At 47.6% G+C, this 20207-nt stretch overlaps 1 protein-coding gene across 1 annotated transcript; it reads right to left on the bottom strand.

Moving 5' to 3' along the window:
• Window positions 1-15343, bottom strand: Pprc1 (PPARG related coactivator 1). Its single transcript, XM_047553749.1, is given in 27 exon segments — window positions 1-389; window position 616; window positions 670-820; window positions 1005-1050; window positions 1053-1126; window positions 1243-1308; window positions 1414-1563; window positions 2640-2796; window positions 2799-3044; window positions 3047-3106; window positions 3109-3189; window positions 3192-3356; window positions 4339-4409; window positions 5184-5215; window positions 5217-5242; window positions 6878-6931; window positions 7220-7253; window positions 7255-7284; window positions 7286-7507; window positions 7509-7580; window positions 7582-9209; window positions 9212-9493; window positions 9496-10120; window positions 10242-10343; window positions 10463-10609; window positions 11163-11351; window positions 15139-15343. Coding segments are annotated over 27 exon segments (4968 nt in total). The 5' UTR covers window positions 15292-15343; the 3' UTR covers window positions 1-285.
• Window positions 15344-20207: the final 4864 nt, after the last annotated feature.

The raw sequence follows: 20207 nt of genomic DNA, 5'->3' as shown, positions 1-20207 counted from the left end.
TTTGTGTTTATTAGTCTGCATAGTGACTTAGATGTTCCAAACACCTGGGGAACCCCAGTTCCAACCATCTTACATAGGAATGCAATTAACTTGTTTCAACACCTGTTATAAAAAAAAAAATACCCCTTTAAAAAATCTGATTTAACACATTTTTTATTTCACTTTTTTCCATTTCTTTATAAACAGTCATCTCCTCACTAGCAGCTCTCTCCCCTAGAGTGGGGAGGTGGGTGGAGGAGGTTGGACACCTCCAAAGAAAAAGGAAAGGGGGGGGGAAGCCCAGGGTTACCTCCGGAGGTTCTTCTGGGCCTGTTTCAACAATGTGTCAAAATCAAGAGAGTCAAATTTACTCTTTACAGGAGCAGGGTCAAAGTCTTCCCGATTGGAATCTACAAAGGTAGAGAGAGATGAAGATCAAAGTCTCTGAACATACTTCCCAACCACAGGGTTCTCAATGGCCAGCCATCACCTATCCACATAGTGAATGGAGCTAAAATGGCCCCAATTTTAAATCAAAGAGATACAGGAGAGCCCCACTTTTCCCTTCACCCACCGCTTAGGTTCTTTATATGTCAGATGAGAAGTCTGCCTAGGTCCACTCCCAAGGCTAGGAACCCTTCTGGGGAACAGATATAGTACGCCAAAACCTCAGGCCCTTCCTCCACTCACCAGATCAGAATAGCTCCTCTTGCAGAACTGCCTGCGGCCCCCAAAACAAAGATCAAAGGGCTGCTCGTCTGCTTGCCGCAGCTTATGGCCACTCTCAATGGCTGCAAATGCCTCCTCAGCATATCGATAAGTGACGAAGCCGTAGTTATCACTAGTGAGAAGGTAGAGTCATTTAGGCACATGAAAAAGACATAGTACCCCAAGGTACAGAGGTGGTTCTCATTCCCCAGTAGCCAGTCCTGACAGTAGCACACCAGAACAAGGAAGCAAGATAAAGAAACATTAGGTAGACAAATGGGACAAAAAGGATATCCTGACCACAGACCCAAACTTACCCTTGGACTCGGAAGTGGATGGTGCACTCCTCAATCTCTCCAAAACAGAAAACCTCTGTTTCAGCTCAGACCGAGTCATGCGGCCAGGTATCTTCCCAATGAAGACTACCCTTCTCTCTTCTGTATTGGGTATCAAGGAAAGTAACAGACTGAGCCAGAGGTGCAGTTACAGATGGTTCTCTGAGCTCCTGGCTCAGGGCAAGTCCTCTCCTCCCATGACCCTGCTCCTCTACTCACTATTGCACGCTCCTTCTGCAGCACTCTCTGCCTTTGGTAATGGTCATGTGAACGGTAAGAGCCGTACCTAACAAGAGAAGATGTCATCAGCCCTCCAAACACAAGACGACTCAAGACTCAGAACTCTTGGGCATCTGCATCCCAGAGTCACTGCCTCAGGAAACATGCTCACCGCCGCCTCCTGTCACTTCTCCGGCGGGGGGATGGGGAGCGAGAACGGCTTCGGGAACTAGATGATGAGGATGAGGAAGACGACGAAGAAGATGATGATGAAGAAGAGGAAGAGCATCTTCTGGAACGTCCAGAGGAACTGCAGCTGGACCTAGAGAATTAAAAGGCACATGAAATGCTGGGGTGGTACAAATATAGTCCACTTACCTCAGCCAGGCCCCAGCCCTGCCTCTGTCCAGGAAGCTCAGGAACAAAGATAAAGCATAGCAGAGGAGTCTAGATAACAGATGAAAAAACAGGCCCTTCATGGAATTTTACACAATCTGGAATGTTTGAGTGTGTTCTGGCAGACATGTTTATTCTTAACAATACAATTGAAAACTGAAATACATTTAGCAAATCAGAAAGAGCAAGGAAAATAATGGAGACTAAGAAAGATAAAGGGATGGGCCTTAGTTCTCATAACCAGCTTTATCTATGGTGTTGGACCCTGTACAGGATCTCTGGGTAATAAGTGCTTCCCAACCATGTCTCAAGAATACTGGGGCTGGGGAGATAGCTCAGTCAGTAGAGTACTTGCCTTGCAAGCACAAAGCCCTGGGTTCGATCCCCAGCACAGCCAAAAAAAAAAAAAAAAAAATACTGTGACCATGACATAAAGGGCGATGACTGTGTTAGACTTACAGTAGGGGCCATTTCTGGAGATATGATCACTGTCAAAACCCAAGAATTCTTAATTGAGTAAGTAGAAAACTTGGTCTGTTGCTGAGGAAAAAAAGATACTACCAGGAAATAAATGAGGCCACAGTGACATCCAAGGAACTGTCCCAAAACACTTTCCTCAACAGGTAATTAATGATGAACTGTTCCCCATTAACAATTATACCATTATCCACATACCACCAAGAACATACCATAAATGAGGACTGATAACAGTATGTGAAGAAAGATATAGTCAAGATCAAACCCTAAGTCTCCCAAGGCATGTCTCAAGGAAATAGGAGACTGAGGAATACCCCAAACTCCAACAGGGAATAGAAGCTATAGTCTCATAGCTTTCCTCTTTCAACCCACGAAAGGAGAGAAGACAAAGGCCAAAGACAGAAATAGAAGACTTTGTGCCTGAAAGTACCCAAGCCAATGTGTAAAAGCTTTCAAAGTAAACCAGAGAAGAGAGGTGCATGAACTTCCTAAATGGAGAGGACCTAACAGGCCATCAGAGCTCACCTTCGCCACCTCTTGTGTGGGGGGGAGAGGGACCTGGACCTGGACCGGGACCGGGATGAGGAAGACGACGATGAGGAAGATGCTTCACTGGTCCGGTTGGACCCAGAGCTGACAGAACGGCTGCTGCGGCCGCGACGGCCCTGCCAACCCCGTTTGGGGGACTGGCTGACCTGCAGGCTTTTCGGTAACAGCGCAATGACCGCTGCTTGGTTGCGGGCTCAGGGGGAGTCCTAGTGTTCATGTCATTCCGGCAGGGTGAGGCCTCAGGAGACAGCAAAGCAGATGGGGCAAGGCAAGGTGCTGAGGGATCTGCCTGCTCATTGCTAGTCCTGTGATCAAGTGGCTCCTGGGAGGTGGTTATGCATGGAAATAGGGGAGCAACTGGGCCCAGGGACAAGACAGGTTGATGGTGATGTCCTGATGTCGTTTGACATTCCATCGGGAGCCCACCTCTGGAATGACTAGGCAGGCATCTTTTTGGGGGGTGTCCTACTCCGGACACAATAGTCATGGTCCCCAGAGCCCACATGGACTGGACTAGGGCCATGACCCCATCTTGGAGGCAGGCTGCAGCTGGATGTTTGGCCTCTGTAACTCCTTCAGGCTTCAGGGTTCCCTCCTGGGCGGTGGCCTTAGGAGATTTGGCTTTGGCCAGTAGTGAGACAGCAGCCAAGGGCTTCCATAACTGATGGGGAGGGGTAGCAGGAGGGGTGAGCCCTGTGGGGGGGAGGGAGGATGGAGATAGCAAGGTGAGATCCGATTCTACACTTCCAAATACCACCTCTAGGCTCCAGAGACCCCACTTCTCACAAAAGTACACAAGGAATAGTCAACAGCCCAACTTCTCCCATTATTTCAACTGTTCATTCCCCCATGTTCCCCATCTTGGGAACTGGCAATTAAAAACCCATCCAGCTAGGGTCTTCCTAAATTAAATTCCTCATGCTCTCAACTACCCAAATCTAACTGGTGAGCAGGTTTTATCTGATCTGCCTCTCCATCCTTAGATCTACCTCCTCCACCCAGCACTGCCTGACTCTAGGCTGCATCTTGCTTGGATTCATGAAATAACCTTATCCTCCTGCTTCCAGCCTCATACCTGCCCACCCTTCTACAATCCAAATGTTAGATATACCATCCAAAAACCAATGTCATATCAATTATTTCTTCAATACACAGGATAAAGTCCAAACAACTTAACATGGCATTCAAAATTCCATAATCAATCTCCTATTTACCAGTTCAGCTTCGTCTCCTGCTTTTGCTCTACCCACTACCCTGATCATCCATTATGATTCAAGTGAAACTGAGCTACTCAATTTCCCAAAGCATGGCAGGCTGGTTCTGATTCTTCGATTCACTCCAGCTACTCCATTTGCTTAGATAGCCCCATCCCCTAAATCTACCACCTGATTGATAGCAATGATTTTCTCAAGTATCAGCTCAGGAGATAACCTATATAACCCTTCCCTGACTGCCCTCTTCAAATCTCACTGAAAACCACAAGCTTCTTTCGCATATCACCTTAGATACTCAACATGCTCATTTGTTTACAGATCTACCCCCTAGACTATGAGAACCTCGAAGATGGAGATCACATCTCTGTATCCTCCGTGCCTATATACACTTGATGCAGAGTGGGCACTGCACATTTTCCGTACAAACTAATCATAGGTAGAGTTCCCCAAACTGAACCCACCTGCCACGTTGGCCAGTTCTGGGGCTTGTAACCGGTCTAGGGGTCTCTTCTCCTGGGGAGTGTCAACGCTGCTGGCAGGGGGGAAAAGGGAAAGCCTGGTTCATTGCCTCCTCAATATTTGTACATCTGCTTTCCTCACAAGCAATGGGAGAGGGTGCGTGCAGAGAAGAACAGGATGCACAAACTGCCCCCATTCATCCTCTTCCAACACAAAAGGGGGCTTAGTGACTGAACTATAGATTGAATCTCAACTCAGCTCTGCCCAATTACAGGATGCAGGCTGACTATGACCTTGAATACCCCCCATCTCCTTCAAATCAGGAGCCTTGCCTACCCAGTTCAAACCAACCTAAAACCAACACAGAGGGGAACATGCTTGGCAAAACAGGATGGTATACCATGTACATGAAAATGAAAAAAGGCCTCTCATTGCTGGAAGACTGGGGAGTGAGGCAGTTCAGTGTGCCCATATTCTCCAAGAAGTCAGGGAAGCCCAAGTCATTAACATCTTCCCCTACTTTAAATTATTCCACACCAGCACTGAGCACACTTAAAAAGTCTGTTATATGAAAGAAAGAAATCCCCAAAGGCATAACTTGCCAGAAGATGACAAAGGCACCTGGAATTCCTGACTTGAACCAGCTGGTGGACATACACACCCTCCCACTCAATACTACCCAGGATAGTGCTGGTCACAAAAGGCAGAGCAGTGGGTAGAGAAACAGGGAAGAGGCTAGAGCTGATTGAATGTCCCTGCAATAGAGGCATCCAGTCGACGGTCCTGGAGCACTGATCAGGCTGCTGACCAACAACTATAGGGTTAATTCACATGTCTCCATACTTACCCTGAGTTTCCTACAGCCAAGCTGTCAGCAGGAAACTGGAGGAGGACACTCCTTTTTGGCTGCAAAGAAACCAAACTAGTTAAAAGCCCAACCAGCTGTTCCAGACTGAGGTGGCACAGAAGGGCTTATTCTGAGACCCAAAGAAAGTAAGCCACTTTGTCTACTCCCTGTTGGGCTCTCTGCAGAGATTCAGTCTCCTCTAGTAGGTGCCCAGATATTATGTTGAATCACCTGTTTTCTACTCAGAAATATACACTCCCACCAGGTGCAGTGGCACACACCTATAATCCCAGCAACTCACTCAGGAGGCTGAGGGAGGATGGTTAAGTTCAAAGCCAGCCTCAGCAACTTAGTGAGGCTATAAGCAACTTAGCAAGACCCTGTCTCAAAATAAAAAAATAAAAAGGTATGGGGATGTTGCTCAGTGGTTAAGTGCCCCTGGGTTCAACCCCCGTACCAAATAAGGCCCTGGGTTTAATCCTCAGCACCACACACACACAAAATTAAAATAAATAAAAATAAAATAAAATAAACAAAACACAGTCCCCATTGAAGCTGAGAAATTGAGTCCAAATTTATAAGCTTACCACTGAAGGTTCTGCATGACCTGCCTAGTTAACTTCCTAGCAGCAGAGTATTTTGTGTGTGGGTGGTGGTGGGGATTAAACCCAGGGTCTTGTGTGTGCTAAGTATATGTTCTCCAACTAAACTGCATCCCTAGCTCATAGTCTACTCTTTTTTTTTTTTTTTTTTTGGGTGCTGGGGATCGAACCCAGGGCCTTGTGCTTACAAGGTAAGCACTCTACCAACTGAGCTATCTCGCCAGCCCCTCATAGTCTACTCTTGTCCCACACTTGTATTTTCTATTTTGCTTTGTACTATAGGTATTTGGTACTAATACTAACTGAGCAGTCATATCTGCAGACCTTTCTCCCTAATCAGACCATAACCTCCTTGCATACAGGAAGCTCCACAGCACCTAGATCATGCCTTGTCTAGAAAAAGCTATTCATTGCCTTCCAAATACACCGTACAGCTGGGTATGGTGGCACATGCATATATCATAGTGAACTGGGAGCATCAGGCAGGAGGATCACAAGTTTGAGGCCAGCCTCAACAATTTTAGCAAGGCCCTACACAACTTAGCAACCTTGTCTTGAAAAATAAAAAATAAAAAGGAGTGTAGCTCAGTGGTAAAATGCCTGTGGATTCAATTCCTGGTACCAAAACACAAATAAACACCCACCATATAGAAATCCTTATATCTCCTCTCCCTGCCTTTATTTACCACATGTAGTCTATGAAATCCTACCTTTCAAGGCTCAGCTTGGGAGCTACTTCCCTCTAGAAGTATATCCCCAAACAATCCCAACCAACCTGGAACTCCCCATCTGGCCTTTTTTTATCTTGTTTTGTGGTGCTAGGGAGCAAACTCAGGGCACGCCAGGTGACTATTACCACTGAGCTACACCCCAGCCCCTCCATCTACTCTAGTATATGCCATGCTGTACCACCATTGTCCCTGGCTTAGATTACTATCATAGTTGAATCTTATCACTTCCATTTCAATAGGGGGCGACCACAGTGGCTGAGATTACTACTCCCCTCCAACCTAGCTGAAGCAACTACAAGGCTGAGCACACAGGAAGCAGTAACAAAAAAGGATAAGAACCAAACTATCCAGGTTCCCTCACCTTCTGATTTTTCAAACTGCTCCAACAGACTGGACAAGTCTGATGCCTCAATTCCTGTGGAGGCACACAATCAAGAATTAAAAGCAGCTCCTACATATTCAAGTCCCAAGAAGACCCCAATCACTTCACTTCTCCCTTTACATGCCCCTTGGCCACCAAACTAAGTGATCCAAGGAAATAGCACAAAGCTTGATAAGTCAAACCACCCAGAGCTCTGCTTCTTAAAAACCCTCCAAAGAAACCAACAAAGCTACCTCATCAAGATGGTTTATCCTATTCTATGAGAACACTCCCAGGCAACCCCTGTACCCTTTTATACCAACTGCACTGCGTGCCACTCACCAATCTCACTGATGAAAGCCTGTACCACATCCTCAGGACCCCTGGGTACGGGGGGTGGGCAGGTAAGGATAGCTTCCTTAGACGGGCTGGGTGGACAGCAGGCAGCTTGGGGACAATGCTCTGCCTTGGTAAGGGAACAGCCTTAATAGCAGGAGATAGGGACTTCTCCCTAGGCCTGGTCTCCTGGGTCTCAGGTTTTAGCCTCTCTGATGCAGGCTCCTCAATAGCCACAACCTCAGGAGACAGACATGGTGGAGCCTTGATCCTGGGCTCTGCACCAGGGAGGGACAACCTTGTGTTTCAGATGGGGAGATACAGGCACTGGCTTGACCTCCACCTTGGTGGTCTCTATTTGTGGAGTTTCCATGGCCAGCTGGCCCAAGACTAAGGGAAGGAGCCATAGGCGCAGGAAGTACATTTTCAGGAGGACCAGCTGGAATGCTACTGGGCTCCACCTTAGGTTGGAGAACAGCTCCCCCAACAGAGGCTGAAGGCAAAGGAGGTGGGGGTACAGCAGACCAGAATGGAGGGTGTTGTAGCCCTGGGCCCCATCCCATGGGCCCATAAGTACAACTGGAGTTGTAAGGTGAGACAGGAGCAGGATGAGGTACCCAAGGCACATTGCAAGCAGGAGGCACAGCATAGGTGCCAGGAGTACCAGACACTAGGGGCACCGTTGGTGGGGGAGGCAAGCAAGGATACCCAGAAGGGGACACAGGGGGATAGCAAGGCCAGGGTGGCACAGGGGCATAGTGAGTATAGGGATCAGGTGGCACTGGTCCCACAGACACTGGAAGACCAGGAGGTGGCAAAGGAGGTAGGGGAAGACTGGGGACCCTTTGTCCATTTGCAGGAGGAGGCAGTATGGGGGGCATGGCCAGCCCACCTGGGGGGAAAGGCAAAGGACTGGGCACTGTGTGAGGCATGGGCCCAGCAGGAGACATGGACTGCACAGGAGGGGGAGGTCTTGCCGGCAGTGGCATCTCTTGGGATGGCACCACCTGTTCGTTGGGTGTTATGACCATAGACTTGTTTGCAGATGGCTCAGGACTAGGAGAATCAGGGCTGGGACCCACAGGCACAAAGTAAGTCTCAGGAGGAGCTTCAGGACTTCTCTGCGGAGTTGTCTTCTTGGCTGGGGCTGGTGGGACGACAAGACAAGGGATGTCTGCCAGCCCCGTGGGGGTCTCTGGAAGGCTGGGCCACTTCCCAGCTGGAGGCTGGGAACTCTTCTCTTCTGCCTCTGCTTGCCGTTGCTGCCTTCGTCGTCGGTATTCCGAAAGGCTGAGTGGCCGTGGTCTGGCTTCCTGGGCCGTGGCATTAGTACCACTTTCCACCTTCAAAGGACCTACAACCTCCTTGGCTTCAGGGGTGATGATGGCCTTTGGGGGCTCTGAGGACTCTGAATCCAGGAGTTGGGAAGCTGAACTTCCCTGGACTGATGATGTTGCACCTCGCCTGGGGTCTGTTGGTCTGGACTTAACCAGCACAGAATCAACTGGAGCCAGGTCACTGGGAACAGAGTCAACTGGCACAGGGTCAGCTGGGACAGCATCAACTGATGACAAATTATCTGAGATGGGTACAACTACTGCAGGGTCAACTGCTGCCGAGTCAGCCAGGGCTGGTTCAGTCAACACTGGGTCAGTTGGGAGAGGGTCAACCAGCTCTGAGCTCAATGAAGCCAGGTTAACAGGAACAGGGTGGGTCAGAGCAGGGTCAACTGCAGTAGTATTAGCTTCAACAGAGTCAAATGGCATGGGGTTGGCTTGAGGAGAGTCAACCAATGAGAGATGGGGTGAAACAGGGTTGGCTTGGACAGTGTCAACCAGCTTGGAGTACAGATCCAGAGGCCCTTCTTTAGTAGGACTACCTTGTCCAGCACTTCTCTCTAAGTTCCCAGAGCTAGGCTTCTCCAAGGCAGTTGCCCAGGCCCGAGCCCAAGCCCGTGGCTTCCCCCTACCCTGGGAAAGCCCACCCTCTCTCTGAGTTCCTCCTGAGGCAGCTTCTGCAAGTTGCTTGCTGGAGAGGTCATTTCTGTAGCCACAAGAGATTGACCACGAGAGGATGACCTCAGCCTCCTGGCATAACCTTCCACACAGGCTGCTTGCTGCTCCTTGCTCTTCTTTCTCCTGCCCTTTCGAGCTCTCTGGGAACCAAGCACTGCATTGGCAGGTGAGTTCCTTAGCTCCTTGGACACCAGTGGCTCCAAGACTTCCTTCGGTTCCAATAAGCATGCTGAGTCCAATGACAACCCCTCTTTCTCAGGGCAGGGGCTATCCTGGGTATAGCAGTCTCTGTTTCTGATTCAAGTGTGGGCATGAGCAGGTGCAAGGCAGGACTATCCTCTAGTGAGTCATTCAGGAGCACAGACTGGGGTCCAGTAGGAATCTGCCGTACTACAACTGGAATCTCCAGGTCATCACCAGTTGTGGCTGCCTGACCCACAATCTCCAGCACCACACAACCCTCAGGCAGTGTCAAATCATCTGGCTGTTCCTGAAGCTCATCCTCAAGTGATGCCATGTGGGTGAGGTTGGGCAAGCAATAGGGGTGCATGGCCCGTACTAGCTCACTCAAGGAAGAGATGCTCTCATCACCAGCTGCTGGCACTGCCACCTCTGCTGCTGTTGTCTTATCTTCTTCCTCAGGGCAAGCCAGGTGCATGGGGAAGTCTGGGATGGTGCTCACAGAGTTGTCAAGCTCCCCAGCAAGCATCTGGCCACTAAAAGTGGCTGCCTCTTCCTCTTCTTCTCCATCACTGCGCTGCTGGGGAGGAGGGGACTGGCCCCAGCGTGGTCTTGATCTTGGGGGTCTCCAGCTGGGCAGCTTAGGAGAAGAGGTCTCCAAGAAAGAAGGTGGGGAGAAGTCCCAGGAGGGATCTGCAAGAGACATCTCAACCTGTAGGAGAGAAGACAAGTCTCAGCAGGAGTTTTCTTTAGGACAGTTTTTTTCCAGACTTGTCCTCACATACTGTCCACACCCACCTGCAAGTTCCTGAGGGACCCAAGACCAGGCTTACCCCACTTACTCTACTACTGCCTGTGCTGGGCCCCAGTGGGTCAATTGGGGTGATAAGGTCACGTTCTGGGGGTGTCCGAGAGAGACTGAGCAGCTTGTGCAGCTAAGAGGAGAGAAAAACCTGAGATCAGTTAGTGCTCTAGAGTTATGTAAACAGGTCCATAGATGCAGCTGTAACCTTTTCAACAGCCACATGTTCCCCTCCCTTAGTCCCTTACTCACAGAAGAGCCCTCCCGAGGTGAGACAAGCAGCTCCGAGTCAGGAATGCTGTCAAATGGAGACAGGTTCTCAGAATCTGCATTGTCCAAGATCTCCGTCAGAGCTGTGAGCAGCGACACTTCATTCTGTTCCTCCAGAGATAACCTGCTCTGCTCCAAAAAGAAAACAGAAAGTTCCCACCAACATCTCTAATGACCTACAGGACCACTTAGAAGGACTGGATGCCAAGAAAATTAGTCTCTTAGGATCACTGCAGCTCAATCTGCCAGCAAGAAGGATGTGAATACCAGGAGGCAAGGGTTCCAATCTCATTTACAATCCACCACCTCCCTGGTGCCAACAGAGACCTGTTAGACTTGAGTCTTAAGCTTGGGTTTACATACTCCCCCCATTTTCAGGTAAGATATAGGATGCTCAGCAAACGACCCCTGGCTAGGTTAGAACTGGGCTCAAAAACAGAGATCAAGGGCCCAGATAAAGGGAAAGGCCTTGGACTATAATCTAAGCTAGCCAGGGCATCCTAACATCCCATCCTTATATGGTAGTCTACAACCTAACTCCTACCTAGAGACAAAAAACACCTCAAGAACTCAGGTTAATACGTAGAAGCCAAGGACCTGAGACGGCTGAGCCATGCCTAAAACAACTCCAAGGATCTGGGGTAGAGCCTCCCAAACAAAGCTAAGTCCAGCTCTAGCTCACCTCTCCGAGGCTCCCAAAATCCTCAATGAGGGAAATAAGGGAGGCATCCATGTAGCTCTGCATGGTCCCCAGTAGTGTCTCATCCTGTAACATCAACTCCTCCATTTCCAGATCTTTGTCCCTCAGTGATGGGCCCAGCCGAGACAGATTGACAAAGCCAGAATCATCCCCCTCTTCGTGTAGCAGCACCTGAAGCAAAAGAGGGGAGGGTCACAAGGGTACAGGCCCTCTGGGGGCAACTGAAGGATATGCTCCATAAATCAGCTATCCAGTCCCCCATCAATGAACCCAAACTCAGCAGCAGCCTCACCATCACCAAACCTTTGGGCTAATTAAGCAGAAAAGCACAACCCTCGAGCAAAAGTGCCAATCAGGATGACAGTATTCTGGGCAGAAGAGAGTCTGGACTCCAACAAACAGGTAGAGCAACAGAGGATTATTAAACTGGTAAATAAAAATATCAAAAAAATCAATATTGTTCAGAATTCATCTGCTAGCAGTGGGTAGGATGTCAGTCTGAGGGGGTACACCAGAGGAAAAGTAGTCAGGAAACAGTTCAGCTACAACAACCTGGCCCAACTCAGATTCCACGTAAGTCTCAGTTCTCTGCTAAGTTCAAATCTATCTTCTTGAAGAAGATACCTTTCCCAGCCTACACTGATCTCTCCTCACACCAATTCACACATTTTTCTGAGGCATGCACTTTTCTGACAATCACATTCTGGTCCCCAACTCCATGATATTCCTCCCCATCTCAAAATGGATTCTAAGTTCCTTTGAGGCAAATAACTCCATATTCTATTACCTTATATTCTTCTTCCCTCCCAAAAATTAAAAGTGCTTGTACTTCCCAGTTAACCATGATATCCAACAATACCTTATACATGTTCTACCCCACTGAACATGCCCCCACCATGTTCAGGATTGAACCCAGGGCATTGCACAAGCTGAGCACACACACTACCACTGAGTTACATCCCAGCCCCAAGTGTGTCATCCAGTCTCTCAAGGTAGTTCCAAGGGCAGAGTCTCTTTCCCACCTCTTTCTTCCAGGTGAGAGCCAAAAAGGGGAAAGCTTGATTTTGCAAATGAAGAGGCCCCACCCCACAGTCCTCTGAGAGCTAACAACATCTTCTGCCTTGGTAGGAGGCAGGAAGCTGCCCGCCCAAACCTGTCAAGAGAGTGGGTGCGGGCAGAGCCAGAAGTGGGTGGAATGGGACTGGTGAGGACTGAGAACAGAGTCCCAACTATCTCTACTATTAGAAACATGGTGCAAAGGCCTAAGAACAGGATCAAACACAGACAAGGCAGACCTCCCTCCCCTTCTTCAGCAAAGAGAAACTTGGGCACTCCACTTCCAAAAGAAAAAAGCAACAGGTATGACTATAACCCTCCCACACACACAACCTCTTTAAAAAGCTGGAGTTCCAGGGCCCAGGGAAAGGAAGGGCTGCTTAGGGATACTTTAGGAGGCCAGGTTCAGAGGTAGCAGGTTTTAGGCACTAACCCCTCCCAGGCCTTTACAATACTGTAATTACAACCAGCATCTGTGAATAGCAGCTGGCTCAGCAAACAGTCCTTGGTGAGCAAGGAACCTGCATCTCTGCTTGCCCTGCCACCTCCCTACCAGAGCCCCAGTCGTCAGGCCAGAATCTCAAGATGATGCCTAGCTCTACAAACTATTAATCTCCACCTCCATTAGCCAGGTACAGGAGACCTAGTCACAGACACCTCCCCTTACATAACCTCACCCATCTCTTGATTCCCAAACTGCATGGTTCCCATTGAACCAAGATCATCCAAGGGCTACTAAGCCCAGGCTAAAAGTGTGCCAGTCACCAGCACTTTCAACTTCAATGACCTTACAACTGAGAGAATCTTGTTCTTCCAGAGTTCAAAATTGGCCAGAAACTTTAAAATGCACAATTACTTCCTGAGAGTCCCTGTAAATCTTCAATGGCATCTTACTGCTCTTAGTGTTAGGTTTAAACTCCTTAATGTGTCTTACAGAGATGTAGTCTTCCTGAGTACACTCTTTTCCTTCAGCTTGTCCTCACCCACTCTTCCACCATATAGGTATCTCAGTTCCTCCAATAAGCCATGTTCACTCCTCTCAAGACCTCTCACATATTATTCCCTCTATGAAAGTTTTGTACACACATATAATCTTGGGGTCTCAGTTTAACATGACACTTCCCAGACCCTACAAAGTAGATTATTATAGCTAATTATATAATTTCAAACATCCCTCATTTTCCTTTTGTCCCACACACCATCATTTATTATCTGTCCATCCTGATTAAACAAAAGATCCTGGAGAACACGGATCACATTTGTGGAGTTTATCTCTATCCCCTGTGCCTGAACATAATGGCATCTCAGTAACTAGATGGTTGACTGACTAGCTCACATACACCTCTTTTGTCGAGAGGAGGTGCTCTCTCCATGAGACTCTGTCCAACCCCAAATAATCATCTAACTTGTATTACAGCTGGATCCCTCTTGTCTCTCCTTCTGAGGGTGGGCACCATCACCCACAGAAGCTATGATCTGAAAAGATGAGGGAGAAGGGGTGAGCTGCTCCCAAATTCATGACCCAGAAGCCATTCTCCCAGGGAAGGACCTGGATGTGTCTGCTGGACCTGGTATTACCAGGCACCAAGAAGCCCAACTTCTGCCTAGTAGGAGAAAAATTCTGTTAAAGACTTGACTTAGTTGCAGAAGAGAGATAACAGTTTAAACTAATTCCCACCCATTGTCACTCTAGGTGGTAACTTTTAAGAAGCCCTCTACTTAAAAGTTAGACAATAACACTTTTTAAGTGTGGAGAACTCAAGGTCAAATATAATCTGATCAGAAAAACTCTCCCTCATCCAATAAATGTTCAATTAGTGTTAAATACTGAATAGCTCTCAAACTACCTCCAATTTTTCCCAATCCCAGTCAAAATTCCAGAAAGCCTTAAATATGGATATAAACAAACCACCCCCAGTTTGTCAGTTCACAGGGCAGGCCTTAACTACTTCCTCAAAACAGATGCTAGAGGAAAAAGTGAGAGGGAGAGGATTCCTTCTCCCTTTTTTAAAGTTTGTCCCGAGTCACGATGGGGGAGGAATGAAGGCCACCAAAACGCCAGTGCCAGTGACTCACAATCCACCCCAAGCGGGTCAGACAGAAGCATCCACAAGCTCACTCCTCCACAATCTTCTACCCTCCCCATCACATTGCCATCTGCAGGGAAGACTCCCCGAACATCTGGAAAGTCCACCATCCGCTGTCGAAAGGCGCTACAGACCAATGCAACAGGGGAAAAACTCCAAAGCTCCTGAAAAGTTCTATCTAGCAACCTCTACCTTCCTTTTTGGCCAGTAGCCCCCAGCCCCGGCTGGGGATGGCGGGACCAGTTAAGACACACCCAGTTCCCAGCAGTGCGGCTCCAGCGCGGTTACTAGATGCCGGACAGCCCCGGACGCGAGCCACGTGGACAACCCTTCCCCGCCCCCACGTGGACCCGCGCCCCCCCTCACCTCCGAAGCCCAACCAACCCACGTGGGTGCCCGAGCCGCCTAGAGGGGGAGGGGAGACAGACAAGTTCTCCCGGGAAAATAGCTCCCCCCCACCCCACGTGGTTCCAAAAAGGGAACGGCGGCGCCGGGCTCTTGGAGCCCCTCCTCGGCATCCTCATAAGAGGTCTTAGCATTCGGACTTCAATTCCGAATTCCTGACCTCCCCAACCGCAGGCCATGTTTCCGACACCCGGCTCTGCCACTCCGGCGTTCCCAGGAATAGACGTATGTACTCTACCTCTGCCGGCGGACCCCCAGCAATCGCTTAGGTTCCCTCGGCCCGGCCCGGCCCGACTCTGCCACCCGGCATCGACTCCCAAGCGCTTCCTCCCTTTCCTGTGGCGTCCACGTGTCACCGCCCGGCACACGCCGCTTTGCTGCCAGGCGCCGGCCGCCCGCCAGCCTCTCACCTGCTCCCCACAGCTCATGGTGCCCACGGTCCCATACGGCGCTTGGTTCCGACTCCCCCAACCGCCGCCGCGGACTCCACCGCCGGGGTCAGGACCAGGGCCCCCAGTCGGGGACGGCGCGACTCCGTCTCTCCGTCCCCGGCGCGCCGCCATCTTGGCCCCTAAACACCCAGCGCTGCTCTGATCGCCGGCGCCGCCTCGCCCAGCCGATTGTGGGAAGGGAACTACAAGTCCCGAAGGACACTGCAAGACTACGAATCCCAGAAGGCCGTTAGGCAAGACCGACTCGCACTCGGGAAGAAGGCCTTGGCCTCGCGCGAGGGTTCCTGGGAGTAGTAGTCGCTTTGAACTAAGGCCGGCTGGCACGGGTTCTAGTGCTTAGATTTGTGTTACTCGGGGAGACCACGTTGGGGAGCGCGCAGTAATAAGGGAGATAATTAATATTTGCTTGCGTATCACTTTATATTCGTTAATTCGTCCAACTGTTGGCGCGCCGTCTTTGTCGTTCTACCTGCTGTGGGTTCCTTTCACCTGAGTGCGAGTTGGGCCTGTTTTGAAATAGCACCTCCTGGTGGACATCCGACCTCTAGGAACTAACCCCCATCTAATCTCATACTGAGGCAGTACGGCAAATTTACTCTTCAAATACCGCATTCTCCGCTCTTTTGCTCTTTCTCAACTGTTACTCAGAAACCTAGGTTGGGTTCCCATTGCCAGGTTTGTTTCCCACTACTCCAGAGCTTTCTGTCCTCCAAAGACAAAAAAAGTGTTCTACCTTTGTTTTTCCACCTGGAATACTCGAAACTCAAAACATCTTCATACCAATTTAATCTAGGAAAGCCTTTTTGATTATCCCAAAAGCTAAACGTTATCTCTCTTTTTACAGTCCATTGCTGTCTCTACTATTCACTCATTTTCCACCTATCGACTTCTTTATATTGTTTTCCTGGGTGTGTGTTTGTTTACAAAAGCTTAACTATTGGTTCAAATAGTACAAAAATATATGCTGGGAGCCAGACACATGCCTGTAATCCCAGTAGCTCTGGAGGCTGAGGCAGAAGGGTGGCAAGTTTGAGGACAGTCTCAGCAATTTAGCAGGCCCTGTCTCAAAATAAAAAAATAACAAGCACAAGGCCCTGGGTTCGATCCCCAGCACCGCAAAAAAAAATAAATAATAAAATAAAAATAAAAAAATAAAAGGCTGGAGGTGTACCTCAGTGTAGAGCCCTGACCTAACATTTGTGAAGCTCTGGGTTCAATTCCACAGTAACGAAAAGGACTGGGAATGTAGCTCTGTGATAAAAGCACCCCTGGGCTCAATCACCAATACAATAAATAAGTGTGTGTGTGTGTGTGTGTGTGTGTGTGTACTTGTGTACTTGACCTGCAAATTCCAGTTCTTCCCAGATTTAGCCCTTCTTACCTTTACTGTGTATTCATGTACACACTTTTCTTGGATATAAAGATGTAGCCTGGAGTGTTGACTCAGGCCAGTATTCTCAGCTACTTGAGAGCTCTAGGCCAATCTGGGCATCATAAGGAGACCCTGACTCAAAATAAGAGTTGGGAATGTAGCTCAGTGCCTCACATTCAATCCCTAGTACAGAAAAAGATAAATAAAAATAAAAGGATCATTCTCTATGTGTGGTTCTACAACTTGCTTATTTCAGGTTAGTTTATTATTACTGACCAAACACTTCCTCAGCTCTGAGTAACAGTTCCATTATATAAATATATTGGGGACTGGGGTTGTGACTTGGTGGTAGGACACTTGCCTAGCACATATGAAGCACTGGGTTCAATCCTCAGCACCACATAAAAAAAAAAAAGGTATTTTGTCCATCTACAACTAAAAAATATTAAAAATAAATAAATATATTGGGAGGCTGAGATAGAAGGATCACAAGTTCAAAGTCAGCCTGGACAACAACTTAGAAGATCCTGTCTGAATTTAATTTTTTTTGGGGGGGGGTGCTTAAAATCACCATGTTTGGGCAAGGGTTGTGGCTTAGTGGTAGAGCACTTGCCTGGCACATGTGAGGCACTGGGTTTGATCCTCAGCACCAAATAAATAAATAAAACACTGTAACCCCAGCCACTGGGGAGGCTGAAACAAAAGGATCCTGAGTTCAAAGCCAGCCTCAGCAAAAGCTAGGCGCTAAGCAGCAACTCAGTGTGAAACCAAAATCTTGTCTATAAGTAAAACACAAAAAAGGGCTGGGGATGTGGCTCAGTGGTCATGTGCCCTCCCCTAGTTCAATCCCCTTCCCTCCCCCCGCAAAAAAACACACCAAGTTTATGGTTGCTTGTTACAGCATATGGCAGCCTCAATTAAAAAAAAAAAAAAAAAAAAGGCCTGGGGAAGCTGTGCCTGGTGGCATACACCATATAATCTCAGAGACTGAGGAGGCTGAGGCAGAGAACCACAAGTTCAAGACCAGACAGCTTCAGCAATTTAGTGAGACCCTGTCTCAAAATACAAAATAAATAAAAAGATCAGGGGATGTAGCTCAGTAGCAAACTGCTCCTGGGTTCAATCTCCAGTACCAAAATAATAATAATAATAATAATAATTAGCTGGGTGTGGTGGCACATATCAGTAATCCCAGCAGCTCAGGAGGCTGAGGCAGGAGGATTAGGAGTTCAAGCCCAGCTTCAGCAATTTAACAAGGCCCAAAGCAACTAAGCAAGACCCTATCTCTAAATGAAATACAAAAAAGGTCTGAGAATGTGGTTCAATGTTTGAGTGCCCCGGGTTCGATCCCTGGTACCAAAAAAAAAAAAAAAAATAGAATAATAGTTTCAGAAGAAAAAAAACAGAATAATACTTAAATTGTGAGTTAAAAGATGTAGGCACTTGAATTTCAGTGGGTAATGCCAAATTGCCTTTTTGGAATGTTGCAACAATATATATATTCCCAATGAAAGTTCATGAGAAGAGAGAACTTCCTTTTCCTTTTAGTTATTTCTTAATCTTTCAGGTGAGTTATTTTTATGTTCCAAAATAAACTTTAGAAGCCACAAATTCAGAATTTCTTTCTCTATAGTCAGATGAGGGGCAACAATAAAGTTTAGTTCCAGTAAACTTGGAAATAAACTGCTCATGAGAAACCAGTAAAAACAATACAAGAGGGCACAATATTTTCCTGAGGAAAAACATACTCTAAAAAATGCTCTTGCAAGACACAGTGGTATGTGTCTGTAGTCCCAGCTACTCAGGAGGCTGAAGCAGGAGGATCAGTTGAGCTCAGGAGTTTGAGGCCAGCTGGGCAACATAGTGAGAATGGCCCGGCATGGTGGTGACTTGGGAGGCATGAGGCAGTAGGATAAGTTCAAGGCCAGCTTCAGCAATTTAACAAGGTCCTAAGCAATTTAGCAATACCCTGTCTCAAAAATTTTAAAAGAAGGTTGGGGATGTGGAAGTACCAAAAATAAATAGACTGTCTCAAAAAAAAAAAAAAAAAAAAAAAGGGCAAGGCATGGTGGCACACACCTGTAATTCCAGCTACTCAGGAGGCTGAGGTGGGAGGATTTCACATTCAAGGCTAGCCTTAGCAACCTAGCAAGACTCTGTCTCAAAATGAAAAATAAAAAGAGCTGGGAATATAACTCCAATGGTAGAGTGCCCCTAAATTCAATCCCCAGTATCTCCCCCCCCCAATTTTTTTTTTTTAATTTTGAGACTGCTTTGGCAGAGAAAGGAATGTTGGTGGTAAATGGTGATAGCAATGATGATGACAGAGAGAGGAATAATTGTGTAAAGGCAAGGGAAAACAAATCCTATCAGGATTCCATTTTTTTTAAAGCATTAATCTTAGGTGAATTTCATCTCACACATACAAAAGAACACTGGGTGTTTGTATCTATTTATTCAAATCGGCTAAGTCTTCTGTCCTTGGGGACATTGTCATCAAGTTAAAGACCTTCCACTTATACTCAACCCCTCTGCCCCCACATCCCAAGTATATCTGCCTGGCATCTGTGACCTCCCTTTCCATTTTTGCCAGTACAATTCCCAAAGCTGAGCCAGGTGCAGTGGGGCATGCCTGTAATCCCAGCTATTCAAGAGGAAGGAGGATCCAAAGTTCAAAGCCAGCCTGAGCAACTCAGAGAGCCCCTGTCTTGAAATAATTAAAAAAAAAAAAACAAACCACTGGGGATATAGCTCAATGGTAGGGTGCTCACCTAGCTATGTGCAAGGGTCTGGGTTCAATATCTAAAACTGCAAAACAAAAAAATCACCTTCCTGGGGCTGGGGGTGTGGCTCAGTGGTAGAGTGCTTGCCTAGCACATGTGAGTCACTGGGTTCAATTCTCAGCACCACATAAAACTAAATAAACAAAATAAAGGTATTGTGTCCATCTACAACTAAAAATATTAAAAAGAAAAAAACCACTTTCTTCCAAAGGTCTTCATGAAGAAGACCACAGGTGTGACTCACCTAGTACAGTGACTGGCACATTGTACATCCTCAACTATGAGTTTTTTTCTTTCTCCCTTGCTTTCCACCTTCCATATGTATAATCTAGAAGGGAACTTCAGATTCAGAGGACGCAAGACCTCTATAGGGTAGACTGTAATGCTCACTGTCCACCCAAGAGATAGTGATCACCATGGAATCTGGCCAAGCTAGTTGTTTGAGACAAATGACCTTAGGGTTAAGTGGTTACAGAAATTGAGAAAAGGCAAATTCATGGACAGAAGAGAGAAAAGAAGGTCAAGGCAGGTATTTGTCTTCCTCTGTACCACCCAACATCATCAAACCAATCCAGCCTCTTCCTGACATTCTTGGAATAACAACCTCAAAAAAATCAGAAAGGCACTAATGTCTATTGAGTAGTGACTATATGAGGTTCTCTCATACTATGACTGGGTAGACATCATCTCATTTTAGTCTTATCAAGCTGCAGGTACCAATTACAGAGGGCATCTCTGGAGTTTAGAGTGGGGCTTAGAGTCAGGTGTCCCAAGTCAATTCAGCTAGAGATCCCCAGTCCCTGGGATTACAGTTGAGTGTCACCCTGCTTGACCCAAGGAAATACTTTTGAGTGTGGATGGCTTCAGTAATG

Source organism: Sciurus carolinensis, chromosome 5 (genome assembly GCF_902686445.1).
Source record: "Sciurus carolinensis chromosome 5, mSciCar1.2, whole genome shotgun sequence".
In the NCBI taxonomy this organism is placed as follows: domain Eukaryota; kingdom Metazoa; phylum Chordata; class Mammalia; order Rodentia; family Sciuridae; genus Sciurus; species Sciurus carolinensis.
The sequence above is the reverse complement of the archived record's forward strand: the minus strand, read 5'-3'. Positions and strand labels throughout refer to the sequence as shown.